This window comes from Scomber japonicus, chromosome 12 (genome assembly GCF_027409825.1).
Source record: "Scomber japonicus isolate fScoJap1 chromosome 12, fScoJap1.pri, whole genome shotgun sequence".
Lineage (NCBI taxonomy): Eukaryota > Metazoa > Chordata > Actinopteri > Scombriformes > Scombridae > Scomber > Scomber japonicus.
In genome coordinates, this window is record NC_070589.1 from 16143274 (window position 1) to 16161885 (window position 18612).

The following is an 18612-nucleotide window of genomic DNA, read 5'->3' on the forward strand; positions in this document are numbered from 1 at the left end:
TGTTTCAACCAAATGTTGTGTGGTCATGGCCTACCTATATGCATAGCTGAGGAATAATAAATTGCAATCTTTCAACAGTTCTTTTCTTCCAGCTTGTTTAGGTAACTGTAATCCATTACAATCACAATATCATACCATCTCTCCTCCATGTAATCATGTCTTACTGCCAAATAAGAGCCTGATTTACTAAGATCCCAAATAAAGGGTACTAAACTGCGTGCACAGTGCAATAGGTGCACCTTTCGTTTGCGTGCGTTGGGTGATCTACTAAGAATACATGTAACTGTGTAAATGAAAACAGGTGCAACAGGGTGGAGACATCAGTATTTAAATTAGGGTTTAAGCCTGCAAGCACACAATGAAATGTGATCAGGCTCTAGTGGAAGAGGTTAACAAATATATTGAATTATAACAAAAACTAATATTAACAGAAAAACTGACATATGGGAGAGTATTTGTGACAAAGTCAATGCTGTTAGTAAAACCAAAAATATTCCACTCCAAAATTATAAACACAGGTGGAAAAACTCCATCCTGTGTGTATTCTGTCATTGTGCCTCATTCTCCTCCTCTCCACAGTAACAGAAGTCATCTGAGCTCAGTGCGTAGCTGGTTAATACCTGCCCTTCAAAGATATTATTTATAGACGTAGTTTCCGTCAGTAAAATTATCTTCAGGTTTGGTAAATCACAATGCGTGTGCTAAATAACATATTTGCATTTTCTCCTCCCTGTATTTTGCACACTGGGGTTGAAACGCCCCACATTACATATTCATTATAGCAACCGTGCTAAATGGACAGTGCGTATTATCTTACACAGTTGAAAGACACAAACCTCAGTGTGCTGCGTTAGTAGATCAGCTTGCACATTTTTTGCGGGTGATGTCAAGTTTGCACACGTTTTTACACACGCAGACCTTTAGTAAATCAGGCCCTATGTTTGGACAGTGAGATGCTTGACAAGCCCTTCAGGCACTCTCACAGCTTGCTTATCAGAGGGGTTAAGTAGTTCTTATCTAAATCCATTCGGCATGGAGGCCGATTTGATACCGTGACGATAGACTGAGAGGGTGAGCTTAAATTAAATTTACACAATGACACCCATGCCCTACTCTACTGATCTACATCAGTTACTTTGATGGAGTTCCAGAAGTATGTGGATGTACTGGTGGAGCTTCCACTTGCCTCAGTAAGACTTTTGGAGGCCTAGGGAATGTTACTAATGTAGATTGAGAGCAAAATACTCCAGCATGACAGTAGATGCAGATATGACTTGTGGCAGTTTGGCAAGGAGGCTGAGGAAGACTATGAAGGGATGGAAGAGGGGGTGGGGACGTGGTCATGCTGTAATACATATGTACAGTGCCTATAAAAAGTATTCACCTCCTTGGATTTTTTCCCCTTTTATTGCTTTTATTAATTGAATCATGGTCAATATAATTTGGCTTTAAAAAAATAATTTACTAATTTTTAATGTCAAAGTGAAAACAGATTTCTACAAAGTAATGTCAATTAAATTAAATTGAGCTTTTTTGCCATCAGACTGGACGCTATATTTGGCGGACACCAAACACTGCACATCACCACAAAAACACCATCCCCACTGTGAAGCATGGTGGTGGCAGAATCATGCTGTGGGTATGCTTCTTGGCAGCAGGCCCTGGAACGCTTGTGAAGGTAGAAGGTAAAATGAATACAGCAAAATATCGCAAAATCCTGGAGGACAATCTGATTCAGTCTGCAAGAGAACTGCGGCGTGGGAGAAGATTTATTTTCTAGAAAGACCATGACCTGAAGCATACAGCGAAACCTACATAGAAATGGTTTGAAGACAAGAATGTGAATGTACAGTCAAAGCCCAGACCTCAGTCCAATGCAGAATTTGTGGCTGGACTTGAAAAACGCTGTTCACGTCTGATCCTCTTGCAACGTGACAGAGCTTGAGCAGTTTAGCAAAGAAGAATGGAGACAAATTGCAGTGTCCAGATGTGCAAATCTGATTGAGACCTATCCACACAGACTCAATGCTATGATTGCAGCCCAAGGGGCATCTGCTAGATACTGACTTGAATTCTTGTAAATTCTTTTTTTAAAAAGCCAAATAATATTGACCAGGATTCAATTTATAAAAGCAATAAATGGGGAAAACATCCAAGGGGTTGAATACTTTTTTATAGGCACTGTATGTATGTGTGTGTGTGTGTGTGTGTGTCAGTCATATATTGAGTGTGTCTCTCCTTGCCTGTGCGCCTGTGAGTTTTTGAAGATGTTCGATCCCATGTCATGCTCTGTGACTGGAGGCAAACGTTTCAATGTGTAGCCTGTTGTTGGTGAGATACTCCAAACATCTGAAGTGACAAATGTACATGCTGGACAGACACACACTCACTTGCATGCACATACACTTACTTTCCCCCCCAGTAGAGCTTCGTGGTGATCACCAGGCTGGATCTCCTGAGGGAAGAAAAAACAGACACATCAAAAGACCATGAAAAAGGACTTTAAAGTTGTCCTCAAAAAGACGTCTGTGTGTGTGTGTGTGCGTGCGTGTATGCCATCATGTCCTCCATGTGTGCACGACTACATGTGTGTGCACTTTCAAGTGTACCTATCATATTTACTTTTGTTAATAAAGATAAAAGTATCCTCCAGTGACCTTACATGCTGCAGTGTGAAGTGGCAGATGGGCTGAACTCCTTTTTCAAGCGTGTAACTTATCTAGTATGAAGAATCACACAGGGTCTCTTTTCTCTGAAGTTTAACAAGATAGCTCCCTAACTATGAAATCCCCTATGCTTTAATATCAATTATTTAACTGTACCCAGACTTGAGGTGAAGACAGGCAGAGAGCTAGCATGAATTGTTGAGAAGGTTCATGAGTGATTCTTGCAGTGTGGCAGTGCATGCAGTATAGCTGTCTGATACTGATATTTCCAGTGGTGCAGGGGTGCTGGTTTGCTCACACCAGTACCAGCTCACTGGTTCAGTGGTAAAGACATGGAAATGGGTAAACTGTATTTCATGGATAGGTTTTGAGATGTTTGAGTTAGCGCTTATTTATAATCCATCGCCTCAATTCAACATATGCATTGGAAAAAACAGGAAATTAAATGAAGTTGCCAAAAGGCTACACATGGGTCACCCATCTGTTCATAAATGTATCCTGTCACAGCATATATTTAGCAAAAGCTTAAAAACCTCAATCTTGCACACAGACACTGTACACTACATAATATATGGCCAATATCTTGAAGAAACATATTAATGCTATACTATACAATCATATTTTAGAGCCCTCAAGTGTTTGTTAACCCCTAAGTGGTCACCAGATAGAAGAGGGAAGGAATAAGAAAAAGGAATATATTTTTGGGACTTTTTAAGTTACTTTTTTTTCTTTCTTTTTTTAAACTTTCATATACTTTTACCCCTTTGGACAAAAGTAAAAAAAACATTGAAAGACACAATCTTAGAAAGAAAAGTCACTATGTAACTTAACCTTTTCCAGACTGAGGCCAGCCTGTATTGAGAGGTCCCAAGTAGACAATGCTTCATTTTAAAGGGTCACAAGCTGGAAACATTGGTAACTACTGTTTTCACCATTGTGGCAATAGTTTCAGGACAGCTCTGTTCCTGCTTTAACATGTCGCCAGGCACAAAGCAAATGGGATTCACACTTTGGTGTGAAAGAACCTCAACCTCATCCAACGCATTTGGGATAAATTGGAATATGCAGACTGTGAGCAAGGTCGACATTACAGCACAGCCTCACTGTGAGTACTTTTGTGGCTAAATGCTGCTATTCTAAAATCGTACAGTAATCGTGCAGAAAAGCAGAGGCAGGGGCATTTCTGAATAAGATGCACCTATATGGTTAAATATTTTGGCCTGTGGTGTAGGTGTTGGTATGTATAGTATACACACATACTAAAATCTAAAACATAATCTTGGAACATATTTAAAATCCTTTGCTTTGTTTAAAGGCTTTACCTCCAGCACTTTTTCTTGATGATGTTTCCTAGGATGATCTCTGCCCTGTGAAGAAAGAAACAACCCACAGATATGATGTGATTAGATCTCAGGTTGTCATTACATAAGAGCTCGTATGCCTGACTGTTATCTTCCACACATCTGCAGCATGAATTCCTTATTAAAAATCAGGAGGAGTACAAGATAAAGGATAAACGCCTGTTTTGGGTTTCAGCAGTAACCATGAAATTAATATTCATCTCCATGCAGCTATGGCGTGTCCTGCATTATTCCTCAACACAACTCCAAGGCCTATCAAGTTAGATTGAGTTGTGAAAATAATGCTGAGCCTCCAGTGATGAATTAGATTATGTAAATCGCTTTTAAGTCACGACTTCCTTTCATTTTTGGCATTGCAGGTGAGTAATTCCTAGTTTCGGGCTAAACCTTGTTAACATCTTGTGTCCTATAGGGAAAAGAGCTGACAGGACCAGAAAAGTGCTGTGTGAAGGTGACATAGATAACAAATCAGATACTTCACTTACTTCCCCCCGGAGTACACTTCAGCCGTGTCGAAAAGGTTGACCCCGCTTTCATAGGCGATAGTCATCAATTGCTCTGCCACCTGACATAGACAAGAAAAATTTCCCCTTATGGACCTCAGTGTGGTATAATACACTATAAATATTACCCAACACACTCTTGAAAAAGGATGTGCCAGGAAATTCCCTGAAGAACCTGAAGGAGTGTAAATCTTTTTGCTGCTGAGATACAAATCACTAGAAAAACTGTACTGGCTGCTTGTTGATTAAAGTTGTTTACTGCTCAATATATTTCCAAGTCTATTTAGGCCTAGTTACTGCAGGGCCTACAGTTTATTTAGAGCTGTCCATAGAAAGGCCAATTTTATCAAGATAACTTTCTCCTTCTGTACCCAGCTCCTGTTTTGTCTTGGTAGGTAAGTTTGTTTCTCTATGTCTGTTAGTTAGTCCCACTGGCCATCAGACAGTGATGAGTTGGCTCCAGTTCAGTGTTTCCCCTCTTTCAAGGCCTGATCAACGCACTGATGTGTGACAGGGAGGAATAGGACCTGAGCACTTAGCCTTGGTAGAACCAACAGGGACCTAGCAGCCTGCAGTGATATTTGGAAAAGATACTGGAACAAATCTTGTGATCTCCTCTCACTCAGAGCACTTTACAATTGGCTCACATGAAGTGTGCAAATTGAGGGTTGTTTGTCACAACTGTCACTAATTGTAAATGGTGGTTTTAATAATGAAGGACAACGTCTGCTGTGAGCTGTGATGACTGAATGATAGATTTGATAGAACATCTTACCTCATCAGAGATCTGACCTCCAAATGTCACCCACGTGCCTGTTGAAGGAAATGTCAAATTAAATGCTTTGGGGAAAAAAAGAAACATACAGCAACCTCTGCTTGTAAAACCACACTCGGGCAACCGATATTTAATCGTGCATTAATTAATACTTTGACATTTTGGCATGGACACATGACAGAACATCCCTGTCCTAAAACCGTCACAGCCAAATGTCAAAGTTGAGTGTTGATTGGTTTAAAGTGCAAATGTTCACTGCAGTATGAGATTGTTGTGTTAAAGCCAATATGTGTAGAATATGTGTATTTTAAGTAATTACAGTGACATTTGTTTGTAGAAAGGTGAGACAGTACTACAAAAAATGTGCTGAAGAGGTACAGCATCGCTGTGTGCCATGGTGTCTTTTTAGATACTACCACTAGAGGGTGCCAGCATTGGAAATTTTCAACATTTACATGTTAGTGTTTCTCCCAGTGAAGGGATTCTTGCATGTGTATACATTATGTTTGTGTCTTTTTGAGAAAATGTATGTTGGCCCAACCATTGTTCTGCCCAGGTCTTTATCAAAACCACTTGTTATTAATCTGCAAAGCAGCTGCAAAGATCTGGAATGACAGGTGCATTGGTTTATTTTCAGATTTTTATCCTTTACAGTTGTTCCATTGCAGAAGAACTGATATTCAGTTTCATATCAGAAACCAAACCTGTTTTATTGTTTGACTTAAACTTACTATTCCTTATTTGTATAGCTTCAAATGTGTTGGTGCAGATAGACAAACAGCACCTGTCAACTGTCAAAAGCTGAGAGGTTTGGCTATTTATAATAGTTGTGCATCTGTGAATTAACACAAAACATCATTTTTGAAAAAGAGTGCGCTGCTCCCAAACTTACTAACGTTTACTACCGTAAACTGGCCAACTTAAATCAAAAGCACCAAAACAGTATTTTCTTCTCAAAACAGCCACTCCTGAACCAGATATTCTGATATCAGGGCAAAAGATGCAATGTCTGAGTGTAAGTATCTGTTAACACAAATGCATAACTACACACTCATCTTCACAAACTTCAAACTTCCATGTCAAAACCAAGTAATCTTACATCTCAACCAAACTTTGTCATCAAAACAGCCATGACACACTGGTGAGATCAATTCAATCTCTAGTGAACTGACCCACAGCCCTGTCATCTATTCTGAGGTTCTGATAGGTGTGAACAAGTTTGGCTCTCAGTGTTTCCACCTGTGGGGACTGGTGTGTTAATTGTGTTCCTTGAGTTAATTATACTGAATGCATTTGTTTTCTAAATGAGCACATGAAGACAGGGGAATGGTGTTTATAGTTTTGGGGAATGGGTCTGTCTTTTGGTAGACTGTGTCATGGTTAGGGATGTTTAGGTAATAGGCCCAGTTATAGTGTGTAAGCCATTGAGAAAATCTGTGAATAAAAATAAGCTCCTGAGCTCAAGAACATCTTGAGAGTAATCGCTCCAAAAGTGCAGAAAAGCAGCATGTTATTCATATTTTTAAATTGACGAAAATATATATTTAAAAAAGAATCCTTGAGGCACATGAGGGATATTAGTCTGTATGTTATACAGCTGGTTTGACATCAATCACTCAAATGGTTCACGCGCATAATAGGTTTGTATTTTGAATGTTGAATATTAAACTAAGTTAATGAGCACTGTTCCTGTCAAATAAACATGCACAGATTGCATTGATGTGAGGTATCAACGAATGTGGAGAGAAATACTTTCAGCCTCCTTCATCAGTATGAGTTGAACAGTTTTTGTTAGAATTTTTCATTCTTCTCCCAATCTTCTGTTACCTGATCCTGTCACATGCAGCGTGTTGTTATCTCTGACTAATTAGGAATAATGCAGGAGTTGGTGTAGCCAACTGTACCAGAGGTACAGCAGCAGATCGGTGTAGGCTCAGCCTGATTTTTTCTAAGCTGGCAATGCTCAAATAGAACAAAACTATCAGTTTTTATTATTATACTATCTGCTGCCCAAGTATGCAACTAGGGCGGAAAATTACTGAAACTTCTCAGATGGCAGATGTTCCGGTTTATGTTTATGATTTATTCTTCACTTCCTCAACCTTTCAACAGCTTTATTTCAGAAGAACTGACTGGGGAAATTGACTTTCGTGTCAGAAACCTGTTTAATCTTTGGCTTGACCTTACTTTTCCTCATTCTTATAGCATCTAATGTCTTGGTGCATACTGTCAAACAGCAACTGTCAACTGTTAAAAGCATCTAAGAATTAACATTGTATTCCTTAGTTTAACCTTTCTTTTCCTCATTCTTTCCTTCTAGTCTTAAATGGGTTGGTGCAAACATGCAGACAGCACCTGTCACTAAGCTAAAAAAAGAAGTTTAATAAGTAATAGCAGTATTAGTAGTACGCTATCAATAAACACCCAGGTGTCAGATTTCATGAGGTCATGTGAGATCCTCATACTTAGAGTTGCCACACACAAGCGAATGCACACATATACACACATATAAACACTGCAATGATGTCTTGTGTGCTAGTGTAAAGAAGCCATGCCAAGCTCTGTTCTCCCTCTTTTTTCAGCCAATCTTCTGTCATCTCTCATTCACTAATAAAACGTAATACAGAGGCCGGTGTAAAATCTGGAGCCAACAGCACCAGAAGTAGCAGCATTTAGCCGAGGCTCAGCCTGATTCTTCTACGGTAAAACAAAAAACAAGTACTCATCAATTACTTTTATTTACTGTCTTGGTTTAAAAGTGAAATTGCACAGTTAAGACACTGAAACAGACAATCTGACAGATTTATTGCTGACTGTGAAATTATCTTTTTCCTTGCTCCCTTCTATGGAAAATCAGCACAGGAGGAGGGAATCAATGTTTTGCTCAAGGGTAGTACTTCATGGCTCAGGCTTGCCAATATCGAGGCTTGAAGCTAATCCCTGAAGTCGCAGGATGGCCTTCCTCTTCACTATTCCACCCTGCTGCTCAATCTGCTGTGGCTAAGTCTTTAAAGAAATCACTACAGAGATGATTACCTAACTCATTCACTTTATTTTCTATCATTAGGCGTGCTTCAGTTTCTGCATTGGTCTGAGAAATGACTGCATTCTTCTTTTGCTGTGTCAAGTTTTTTTGTGTTCAGAGACACACTACCTTCAAGCTACTTGGCACACGCACGCACGCACGCACGCACACACACACACACACACACACACACACACACACACACACACACACACACACACACACACACACACACACACACACACACACACAATTTATATTTGAGAGAAAGTGCCAACTTTCAAGAAAACTTCAATCTGTAAAACACAGATTTAGTTGTGGACTAGTTGTGGATGGCATCCAAAGCATTTTAGTATCATCTTAAAGCAAACAGCTTTGAGTCAGAGTTTTTAAAAGCAGGGAGAGTGAGTAAGAAACAGAAAATATTTGTCAAACAGGGAGCAGGGAGGGGATGTGACAGATGAAGATTTCATCCAATATATGCTTGTCTGTGGTGAAAATGGGCGATTTGCTAAGGGCTTGTAAGGAGCTTTATTGTTAACATCCTCCATCTGTTTATAGAAGCAGCAACAAGAATGAACAAATCCTCTTGAAATCGTTGACTTTAGATTACTTTTTTTGAGAAGGTGAGTTCAACTATATATAGGATATATGAAACAGTTAACACAATGGCGTCACCAAGCTTGTTTGGAGCTGGGAACAGATTGATGTTAGCCATGTCAATGTTGTTATGGAAACAAGATAATATTGTGTGACAAGCAGACACTTATCACTTTTTGCTGCTTTGCATCCAATCTGCCCAGATTCTTGCCTCTTTTCTTGTGCCCCAATTTATCCATATCATTTAGAAGAGAGATTTACTAAGTGAATCTGCCAGGATGACTGAGAGTGTTTACCCTCTGTGTGCATTGAGTATGTGCGATAATTGAGCTACTTGTTTGCTGAAACCAGTGCGACTGATTAAACATTAACAGGGAAAATATTAACACACTACACAGATGCACAGGATGAAATTATATAATTAAATTTAAAAAGACTATTCCCTTCTGCTTCGCTCTTTTGCAGATTCTCTCTCTCTCTCTCTCTCTCTCTCTCTCTCTCTCTCTCTCTCTCTCTCTCTTTCTTTCTTTCTCTCTCTCTCTCTCTCTCTCTCTCTCTCTCTCTCTCTCTCTCTCTCTCTCTCTCTCTCTCTCTCTCTCTCTCTCTCTCTCTCTCTCTCTCTCTCTGACACACACACACAGAGCTCAATTGCACTTGGATGCTTATGAAATCATTAGACACTTGCCCCTAATGCTAATTAAATGTACTCACCAAGCCCCAGACAGGAAACCCGCAACCCAGATTTCCCCAGATTCCTATGAAAAAAAAAGAATATAATTAACATAACCAGTGTTGTTTAGGCTCAAGACATCATCACTCAAATGTGATTTAAGTGACCATTCTCCTGTTTTTTGCTCAGGGCGAACACAGAGTTTCTGCCTACACAAAACCAAAATCTATGTTGTTTTTGCACCATAATTCAAGAGACTGAAATCAAAAGAACTCAGCAATTCTACTGCTGTGCAGCAAAAAAATCAATTGTAATTGCATGATACAGAGTTTAATAATGATGGCTGGTAGCTTCTGATGTTTGATTGAGAGGAGAATCCCTGAGAGTGAGGGTCACCTTCATCACATCTGCAATCATGAGTCAGAACTGGGAGATTACAGGGGGGAGGAGAGTTGATTTATTCCATCAATATGGATCTCTGGGAAAAGATAGAGGCCCACTAAAGACCCTGAAAAATATTCTACTCATAATCCAATATTGGTTTGTACTGCAGCAGTGGAGAATTGTGGTTCACTACTTTTTTTTGACAAGTGCCCTTTGTTTCTCCCCTTTATTCTTTATTCAATTACCTCTTCTTATACTCAGAGCCTTTGACATCCTCTTACAGCAGGGAGCACTTCAGTCCTCAGGCTTTTTACTGTTATTGTCCTCCCCACAAAATGCAGACAACCCTGCTCGCTCTCGAGCACTGTGGTTCTCTCTTATCAGCATTTCTCAAGATAGCTCCCGGTTTATCTCACTCAGTCTTTATTTCTCTCCTTGCTCAATATATCCCTCTACCTATTAACTGTGCAGTGCCACACCTCTTGATGTATGCTTCCTTGATAACAGTTAATGTACATCTAGTTGAGCTGATCTGCAGCAATCTAGTACAGAACTTTCCACGCTCATTAACACCACAGAAGATAGACTAAGACATCCCTTGACTCAGAGTCACTGATCTCCAATTCACATCTAGTTTTACAATCTGTGCCGCATGAAATCCAACTGAGAGGTGAACTCATGTGGCACAAGCATTTAATGACTAACACTGACTTTTAACAGCAAGAGCAGATTGTTCTCCCTCCAGTCACCACAGGTGTCTTCCCACAGTGTGACATATGTGGACTGTAAGTTAAAGGAAACTGTGACAGGGGAATCAACAACCTTGCAAAGGCAGTCATGGTTGTCTGAAAAAGGGAATGATTTGAAGCAAGCACTGTGAAATTGAGACATATTGGTTGTTACAGAACCATCAAAGTCTCCATCTCACTCACACTCTCACACACACACACACACACACACACACACACACACACACACACACACACACACACACACACACACAATGTATTTTGAGAGAAGAATATGTCTGAATACATGTTTCCTGACACAGAAACAACCTACAATTATGTGTGGGTTTTCTCATGCCTGACAAGTGATGGGCTGCCGAGATGAAGGTGGACTAATCCAAGCCTGTGCAATCTAACCATGCCCTCAGCCTATTCAGTTAGGAATCCAACATGGGGAAGCATCAGTCATCGAATCAGCTGTCCAGCCAAGCTGCACAGGCAATAAAGCTAAACACACATACTGTAATGTAAATATTTACATCTGAATATCTATATAATCTTTTGGATCGAAAGCTGTGCTGATAACCACATGAGGAGAAAACTAGGTGACAGATGTAACTGCAGTCACAAATTGTGGGTTGCGTTTTTTATCTCTGATATGGTGGAGGAGTTTCAATATTGTATGCACCGTATCTCTGATGTATTATAGAGTTAGAGCTCTGATCCATGAAATTGTGTCGGAACAGAGGGGCTGTACTGCAGGTCAGAAGTGTGATATTGACTGAATCAGTGTGTGTTCGGTTGAGGGTTAATGAGGACAAACTGTGTTGATGTTGAGGAATGTTTCTTGGTGTATTTACTGTAAATCGAGGTAGTGTCAGTAAAGCAGCCGCTAAACATTTGCAATGGTTGTAAATTGTACATACATTTGCCTTGGGTCTTCATTGATACTGTTCTCATGTTTACAGCCGCTCATCCAGCTCATGCACACCATCTCCACAATAAACAATTAAGCTCAAAGGCACTTTGCATTTCCAAAAGAAAAAGCTGGCTGTCTTTGCAAAAATCCTTTCTTTTTTTCGAAATCCTCCATAAAGCTACATTTACAGTGTCCTTGTGCTGTTATAAACACATACAGGCTGTCGTAGTGAGAGGAGAAAAACAAAGCTTGTGTTCACTAACTGAAGAAGCCGCCTCGCCCCTGCATTGTTTTCCCCAGTGTTTTGGAGAGCTGGGAAGCAGCAGCATTGGCCATAAGTGATTATTAACCACACAGCCTTGCTATAGTGTATTAATAGATCTGTCTAGGTCTGGGAAGTGGGTGCCACCAGAGGCACAATGCTAAAGAAGCTAATGATTCAGAAGATTACAGCATGCAATTTGCAACAAAGAAAAGAAAAGAAATAACTTGGAAAATGGGTGCTTGTGCATTTGTATAAGACAGAGAAAAGCAATGCGGGTGTGTGAGGATGCAGAGGCACAAAAGAAAGAGAGTACTTCTTATCTTACATTTTAAATGGCAAAATAAGCACGCTAATGAAAGGACACCTTGTCTTTACAAACTTGCACATAAGCCACTTTGCAAGCCAGTTAGTGTGGCTTGGTCCCTCATGCTTGGATGATGCCCAAAAGAGGCCTTGAAGTAAAATGACAAATGAGTCATTTGAAAACGCCCCCTCACACAAACCTGTCACCACTTATGAACATCCTGCGTGCTTCTACTGTATGTAGCTTGTTCTATTCTTAGTGGATCCCCAGTCTAAAACATCAAATGAACATCTAGAGTTATTGTGCTAAAATCTTGTGAGGAATTACCTCATATTGTAGGAGGATTTCTTTTGTCTTGGAAAGCACGTATATGGTTCTTAAGTCACACTGGTGCATTTCTTCAGATTTATTTCCTGATAACAGATTGTGCAAATCACTATTTATGTGCTAGGACTTTTGTCAAAGTTGAAAGTAAACAGATAAAACTCCTTACTCACTGGGGATTAATGTAGACTAAGCAAACCCACACAAACCAACCTTGATGGGCGGAGGGATTAGACAACACCCACCTCCTTGGTTCCCATCGCTCCCCTGATGGCAACCGTAATGTTGTTATCAAAATAATTCAGTGCGGGGTGGGGAGTGGGGGAATATAGTCTAAATATATCAAGCCAGGGCCTGTGTGGGTGGGAAGAAAGTAGGGAAGTGAAATCAAGCAATTTGAGGGAAAAAAAATTGTAAGTATGAAGGAAAAGCTGCAGAAGAGTTGCTGGGGAGAGAAAAATCAGTGATGAATCTAACAGGCCTTATGGATGAATCTTCAGTAACGGCGGAGGAAGGAGAAAAGCATGGTTGGAGTGTTATGAAGAGAGAGAGAGGTATGCAGGCAGTAACCAAGAGACACCAGCAATAAACTGAGGCTTGGACATGTTGCAAATCCAAGCCCCAAGTCTAAGCAGATCAAACGCCCTCTACAGATAAAGTATTCTATATGGCAAAGAATGGGAAATATGAAATGACAGCTCCCTACAGGGTCCTGCACAGTGTGAATGTTTGTGTAATGTGTGCACGTGTGTGTGTGTCTGTGTGTCTGTGTCTGTGTGTGGGTGGATGGGACTTTTTGCTTTCTTTTTCCAAAGGGCCAAAGTTGACACTATTTATGCAGTATACTCAGACCCTGATTCTAAATTTAATTTTTTTTCTGTGATCTGGCAGTCTATTCGAAATATTCTGACCCTATTTTTTTCCCAAACTGTGATTTGACCATCGTATGTGAGAAAACCCGAGAATCTCTCACAGAGTAGCTGTATTTTAGGCAGAGACACATGATTGAAGCCAGTGGCCTGTGGGTTGATACTGTATTGGAAAACATGTGGGCAGATCTGAAGTGGTTGAATCAGTGCATTGTGAATTTCAAAGCGAGCTTGGCAAAGTAGGGAGAGAAAAAAAGAGCCTATCATGATAACTACAAAAACCTTTGCACAGCACTCATACAATCACAATATCACTTCAGGTGAAATTATCTGTCCACTCGAAGGCATCAATAGAAGTCACAGTGAAAAAATGCCTCACAAATCATGACTAGCGTTAATGTAAACAACAAACCTGTGCACAATGGTTTGCAATAATGCAATTACTAGTGACATTACAATTATAGACAAACTCAAATATAGATACGGTATCTTCTTCTTCAGTAACTTCTGTAAGGTCAGTTACTTTGGTGTTGTGCAATCTTACAACAGGAATAAAGAGAGGTGAGATCTATGTTTTCCTTATTCAGTCCCATCAACAACCCTATTTGTGCAATTTACAGTCATTATATTCAATTGGTATCACTTCCACACACACTGCAGTGTGTTGTTCCTATTTTATCAGCTCTAATAGTCTTTGTGATTAGTTTACCAGAAAGGAGAAAAAGACTAAATTGTGTTTGCAAGGTGCTGCTATTATAAAACCATTATACTTACAGAAAACCATTTTAGTTTTGACCTTTAATTAAAATGCAGAACCCATGCAAACTTCCTGCTTGTTTAACTGAGAGATTGGCCTGTTCTTATCCTTGGGGGCTAGTTTGGTCTTAGGCAGAATGGAGCTCCACACTACAGGGCTTCCATTGTGCAACACCCTAGCTCATGTTATTAGAACTGCACATCACAGCAGAATGGCCGAGATGAGGTCTTAAGTAAATGGCGTCGGAACATAAAGCAAATCTATTTTGTCAAAGAGTGATGAGGACTCCTGATATATGACGTAAAACTGGGCAAAAACAGCAACTCAGACAGCTGGATACACAGCGGCCAGCTGTGCATCAGAGCAAAAGCGGCAAGATGGCCTCCAGGCATGCAGACATGCATGAAGCCATGCAAGCACACACATGCATGCACACACATACTGGAAGTTCATCACAAAAACAAACAGAGAGCAACACCTAAACAAATGATGAATTATGGTGCACACACACAGCAGCAGAATATATGTTAGCTTTCTGTGGACAAGCAGACAGAGACAGATTTCACTGTAGCTGTGAAAAACTGCAGGCCTTTGAGTACTTTTCAATCACATGAGCCTCCATACATCTTGTCTAAGCCCACAGGAATATTTGTAGTCCAAAGAAAGATGTCGGTTTCTTGTCTGTTTGATATGAAATAATCTGCAGCAATAGAGCTATTGTACTGAACGTCTCTCTGACCAGGTTTAATAAGTTAACACCTTCAAATAAATGTTGAAGAAGGAAGTTCTTTCTACAATAATTCTGCATGCCATCACTAAATTTAAGACTTTGGAGATCTGAGCAACATAGACAATGTGCTGGAATCCTCTGCGATCAATTTCTGACTCAGGAGAAATTAAAGTGTTAATCAAAAACTCACTAACAAGTATTTTTCCTTTAAGGTCTGATAGCTGGTTTATGAAATAGAGGGATTCAACAGAGTGAGAGATTTTTAATTAAAAGGATCAAGTTAGAGGCACAGCAGAGTCATCCATGAATGCAAAAGTGACATTTGCTGTGGGGCTGCCTCAAACAAACAAATAGGACAGTTTCCTCCAAAACTTCACTGAGATAAATGTGTGTACAAAATAGTGAGGAGCGTTGAAATGATTTCTGACTATCCTGTGTGCATGATGACCACCACACACACACACACACACACACACACACACACACACACAAACAAACACATTACATGCTTGCTTTATACATTACTCACTCACTCACTCTACACACACAGATGCATACACAGCAGAGGGTGCCTCTCTCTCTGCTGTCCACTGATAAGCCTCCATCTGAAACAACCGACAGAAGGGATTTTTGCATGTCCATCTGCAGTGCAGCCCTGAACCAACCAAGCGGAATCTTCCCCAAAACTCCTGGACTGTCAAAAGACCTTCTGCTGTCTAATGACCATTATGGACTTCAATGGAGATGACCCCCACCAGCAACCAGAACTAATCTGTGCTACTTGTTTGGTTCCATCACCTATTTTTTCCTTGTGTATGCCATTTAAGGAGTAAGAAAAGGTCAAATAGCCTCGGAAGGTTGCAACTAGGGTACACTGCAATTAGAACTACACTATTTTTGGATCTCCATGACAACTGAAAATGCTGCAGATGGTGGTATTATTAGTTTATGCTCACTCGCTCTGCATACCACATCTTCTGCTTCAACTTACTACTCCTTCAGATGCTCCCAATGTGCCTCGATGCACCACACATCTAATGCACATACATGCACTCATGTATGTAATGAAATGTGCCAATGGATACGCCTACTAACACACACACACACACACACACACACACACACACACACACACACAATTTATATTGGAGAGAAAGTGCCAACTTTCAAGAAAACTTCAATCTGTAAAACACAGATTTAGTTGTGGACTTGGCTTCGCATCAGGAGACAGAGATTCCCACTTTGATGGCATCCAAAGCATCCAAAGCAATTTAGTATCATCTTAAAGCAAACAGCTTTGAGTCAGAGTTTTTAAAAGCAGGGAGAGTGAGTAAGAAACAGAAAATATTTGTCAAACAGGGAGCAGGGAGGGGATGTGACAGATGAAGATTTCATCCAATATATGCTTGTCTGTGGTGAAAATGGGCGATTTGCTAAGGGCTTGTAAGGAGCTTTATTGTTAACATCCTCCATCTGTTTATAGAAGCAGCAACAAGAATGAACAAATCCTCTTGAAATCGTTGACTTTAGATTACTTTTTTTGAGAAGGTGAAACAATTGAGTTCAACTATATATAGGATATATGAAACAGTTAACACAATGGCGTCACCAAGCTTGTTTGGAGATGGGAACAGATTGATGTTAGCCATGTCAATGTTGTTATGGAAACGAGATATTATTGTGTGACAAGCAGACACTTATCACTTTTTGCTGCTTTGCATCCAATCTGCCCAGATTCTACTAATTGCCTCATTTCTTGTGAGCTAACCCATGTGCCCCAATTTATCCATTTCATTTAGTCTCTCATTCTGTCTCTCAGTTTTCTGTTCATTCTTTCCTTCATTTCTTCTTTCTAGCTTCATCCCTTCCTCTCATCCCCTCTTACTCTCATTCTCTGTTTCTCACTTGATCCCCACACTGCAAACGATGATGTCACCCTCTCCAGCGAGTTAACAGTGTGAGGTGAAAGCTACTGTTTTGCTCTTGTGGTCTAGGTTAAGAGCCCACTCACTGAGATAAGAGAGCATTGTTTACTTGGCCCAGCCTCGTTGCAACTCCCACACAGACACACATGGAGAGCTCTTCTGCACGCCTCTGTCACACTTTGTACTGTATGGTTGCGGACAGTTACTGAGATGTGCCTATGGTATGGTCAGGATCAACAAGCTGCTGAACAAGCTCATGAGAGACCATAAAGATCAAACTCTGCTCTGATAGTGAGAAGACACTTTTGATGCCCAGCATGTATCAGGTGATTATGGAGAATTCAAATTTAACCAAATATATACATATTTATCTGTATAAAGTAAGATGTTCTTACTTTTCTTTTCAGTCATGGAATGTGATAATGAATGAATAAATTAATGAATGTACTTCCCTATCCGTCACCAAACTCTGCAACACTTAAAAGACAAGATTTTGTCATTGCAAATAACTAGCAATGATGTTGTGCAGTTTTCCAGCTTCATTGTCAGCATCTCAAATCTGTACTTGTGTTATATGGTGCATTGAACTGCCTATGATAATTTATTATTTTACTTTCCTGACAGTGGTATCAATGTGACAGGTGTTTTGTTTGTATTTGTTAGCAATTTCATGATAATGGCTTAATGTCAGTACTACCATTTCAACCATGATCAAGACCTTATAGGTCCCCTGTCTACATTTTAAACCAGTATGCTTGACTAAATAAAGGTTTTTGATAAGTTTTCTGTGTGACTGAAGGAAATCGTGTTTTCTGTGTGTTTAAGCACTGGTCCCCAACCAAAATGTCTTACTTAGATACTAGAGTGCACCAGAATTACTAGATTGTAATTTGCTACAGACACTACCAGCTATTGAATAATTATATATGTTTGCCAATAAATCTCCATCTTGGAAAAATGTCTCTCAACACACAGATACTCACATGCACAAACACCCTCCCACTCATCACCTGTTACTGCCCATATATCTTCATTGTCTCTATCCGGGGTCTTTCAATTTATGAATCTCTCTTCTCATTTTTAGTTGTCTTGTTTTTCTACCATGTTTTCCTATATTGTGTTATGTTGTCATTCATGTTGTTTGATTCATTTTCTTTGCTTCACATTCAAAGTTGTGGCAGGGTTGTTTTTCCCCAGCATGCACTGGGAAGAGGAGAAAACATTAAACTAAGCACACCTCCTTCTTCCTCACTCTGCCTGCTTACACAGTCTCCATCATCATCATCATCATCATCATCAGTCTACGTACCGGTACTTCATGCCAGTGAGCTTGGCCGTGGACTCCTTGAGGTTGTGATGGTAGCGGTGGGTGAAGGAACCCAGGCTGCGAGCTATCAGGGCCACAGTGCGGAAGCGTGCACGGGCCTGGCTGGCTGTGTTGGGGCTGGTAGCGTTCTGCTTACTGTGCTCACCGTTACGTGGGGCTTTAAGCCCGTGGTCCGTGCATGCAAAAGACACCTGCATGGCTGTTGGAAGAAACAAAAGCCACCAAAACAGCTCCAAGACAAGCAAAGCTTTGTGTCCTTTTTATCTCTCCCGGGAATTCAGATGTTCTTATGTGAAGTTGAAAGTCAGTGGTCCAGAAGAGCTCTGCCTGGTGCTGCTGAATCTCATATGGCAGTCAAAAGCAGGAATGAGGGAGCATGAGATTACTCGGTTTGTTTTGCATGAAGAATCTCAAGCTGATGTTATGTCAAAATCAAACATAGCAGCAGTACGGTCCTGGTCAGTGTGTGAGGAGTTGAGG

General features: G+C 40.3%; 1 protein-coding gene across 1 annotated transcript in view; it reads right to left on the reverse strand.

Moving 5' to 3' along the window:
- The window catches only part of kcnab1b (potassium voltage-gated channel subfamily A regulatory beta subunit 1b), a 30187-nt gene extending 11858 nt beyond the window's left edge, over positions 1-18329 (reverse strand). Inside the window, exons 1-6 of the mRNA XM_053329338.1 lie at positions 18115-18329; positions 9642-9685; positions 5306-5343; positions 4513-4592; positions 3989-4033; positions 2411-2455 (exon numbers count right to left, since the gene is read on the reverse strand). Of these exons, the coding sequence (XP_053185313.1) occupies positions 2411-2455; positions 3989-4033; positions 4513-4592; positions 5306-5343; positions 9642-9685; positions 18115-18329 (467 nt within the window). The remainder of the gene's footprint in view (positions 1-2410; positions 2456-3988; positions 4034-4512; positions 4593-5305; positions 5344-9641; positions 9686-18114) is intronic.
- Between the last annotated feature and the right edge of the window lie 283 nt (positions 18330-18612).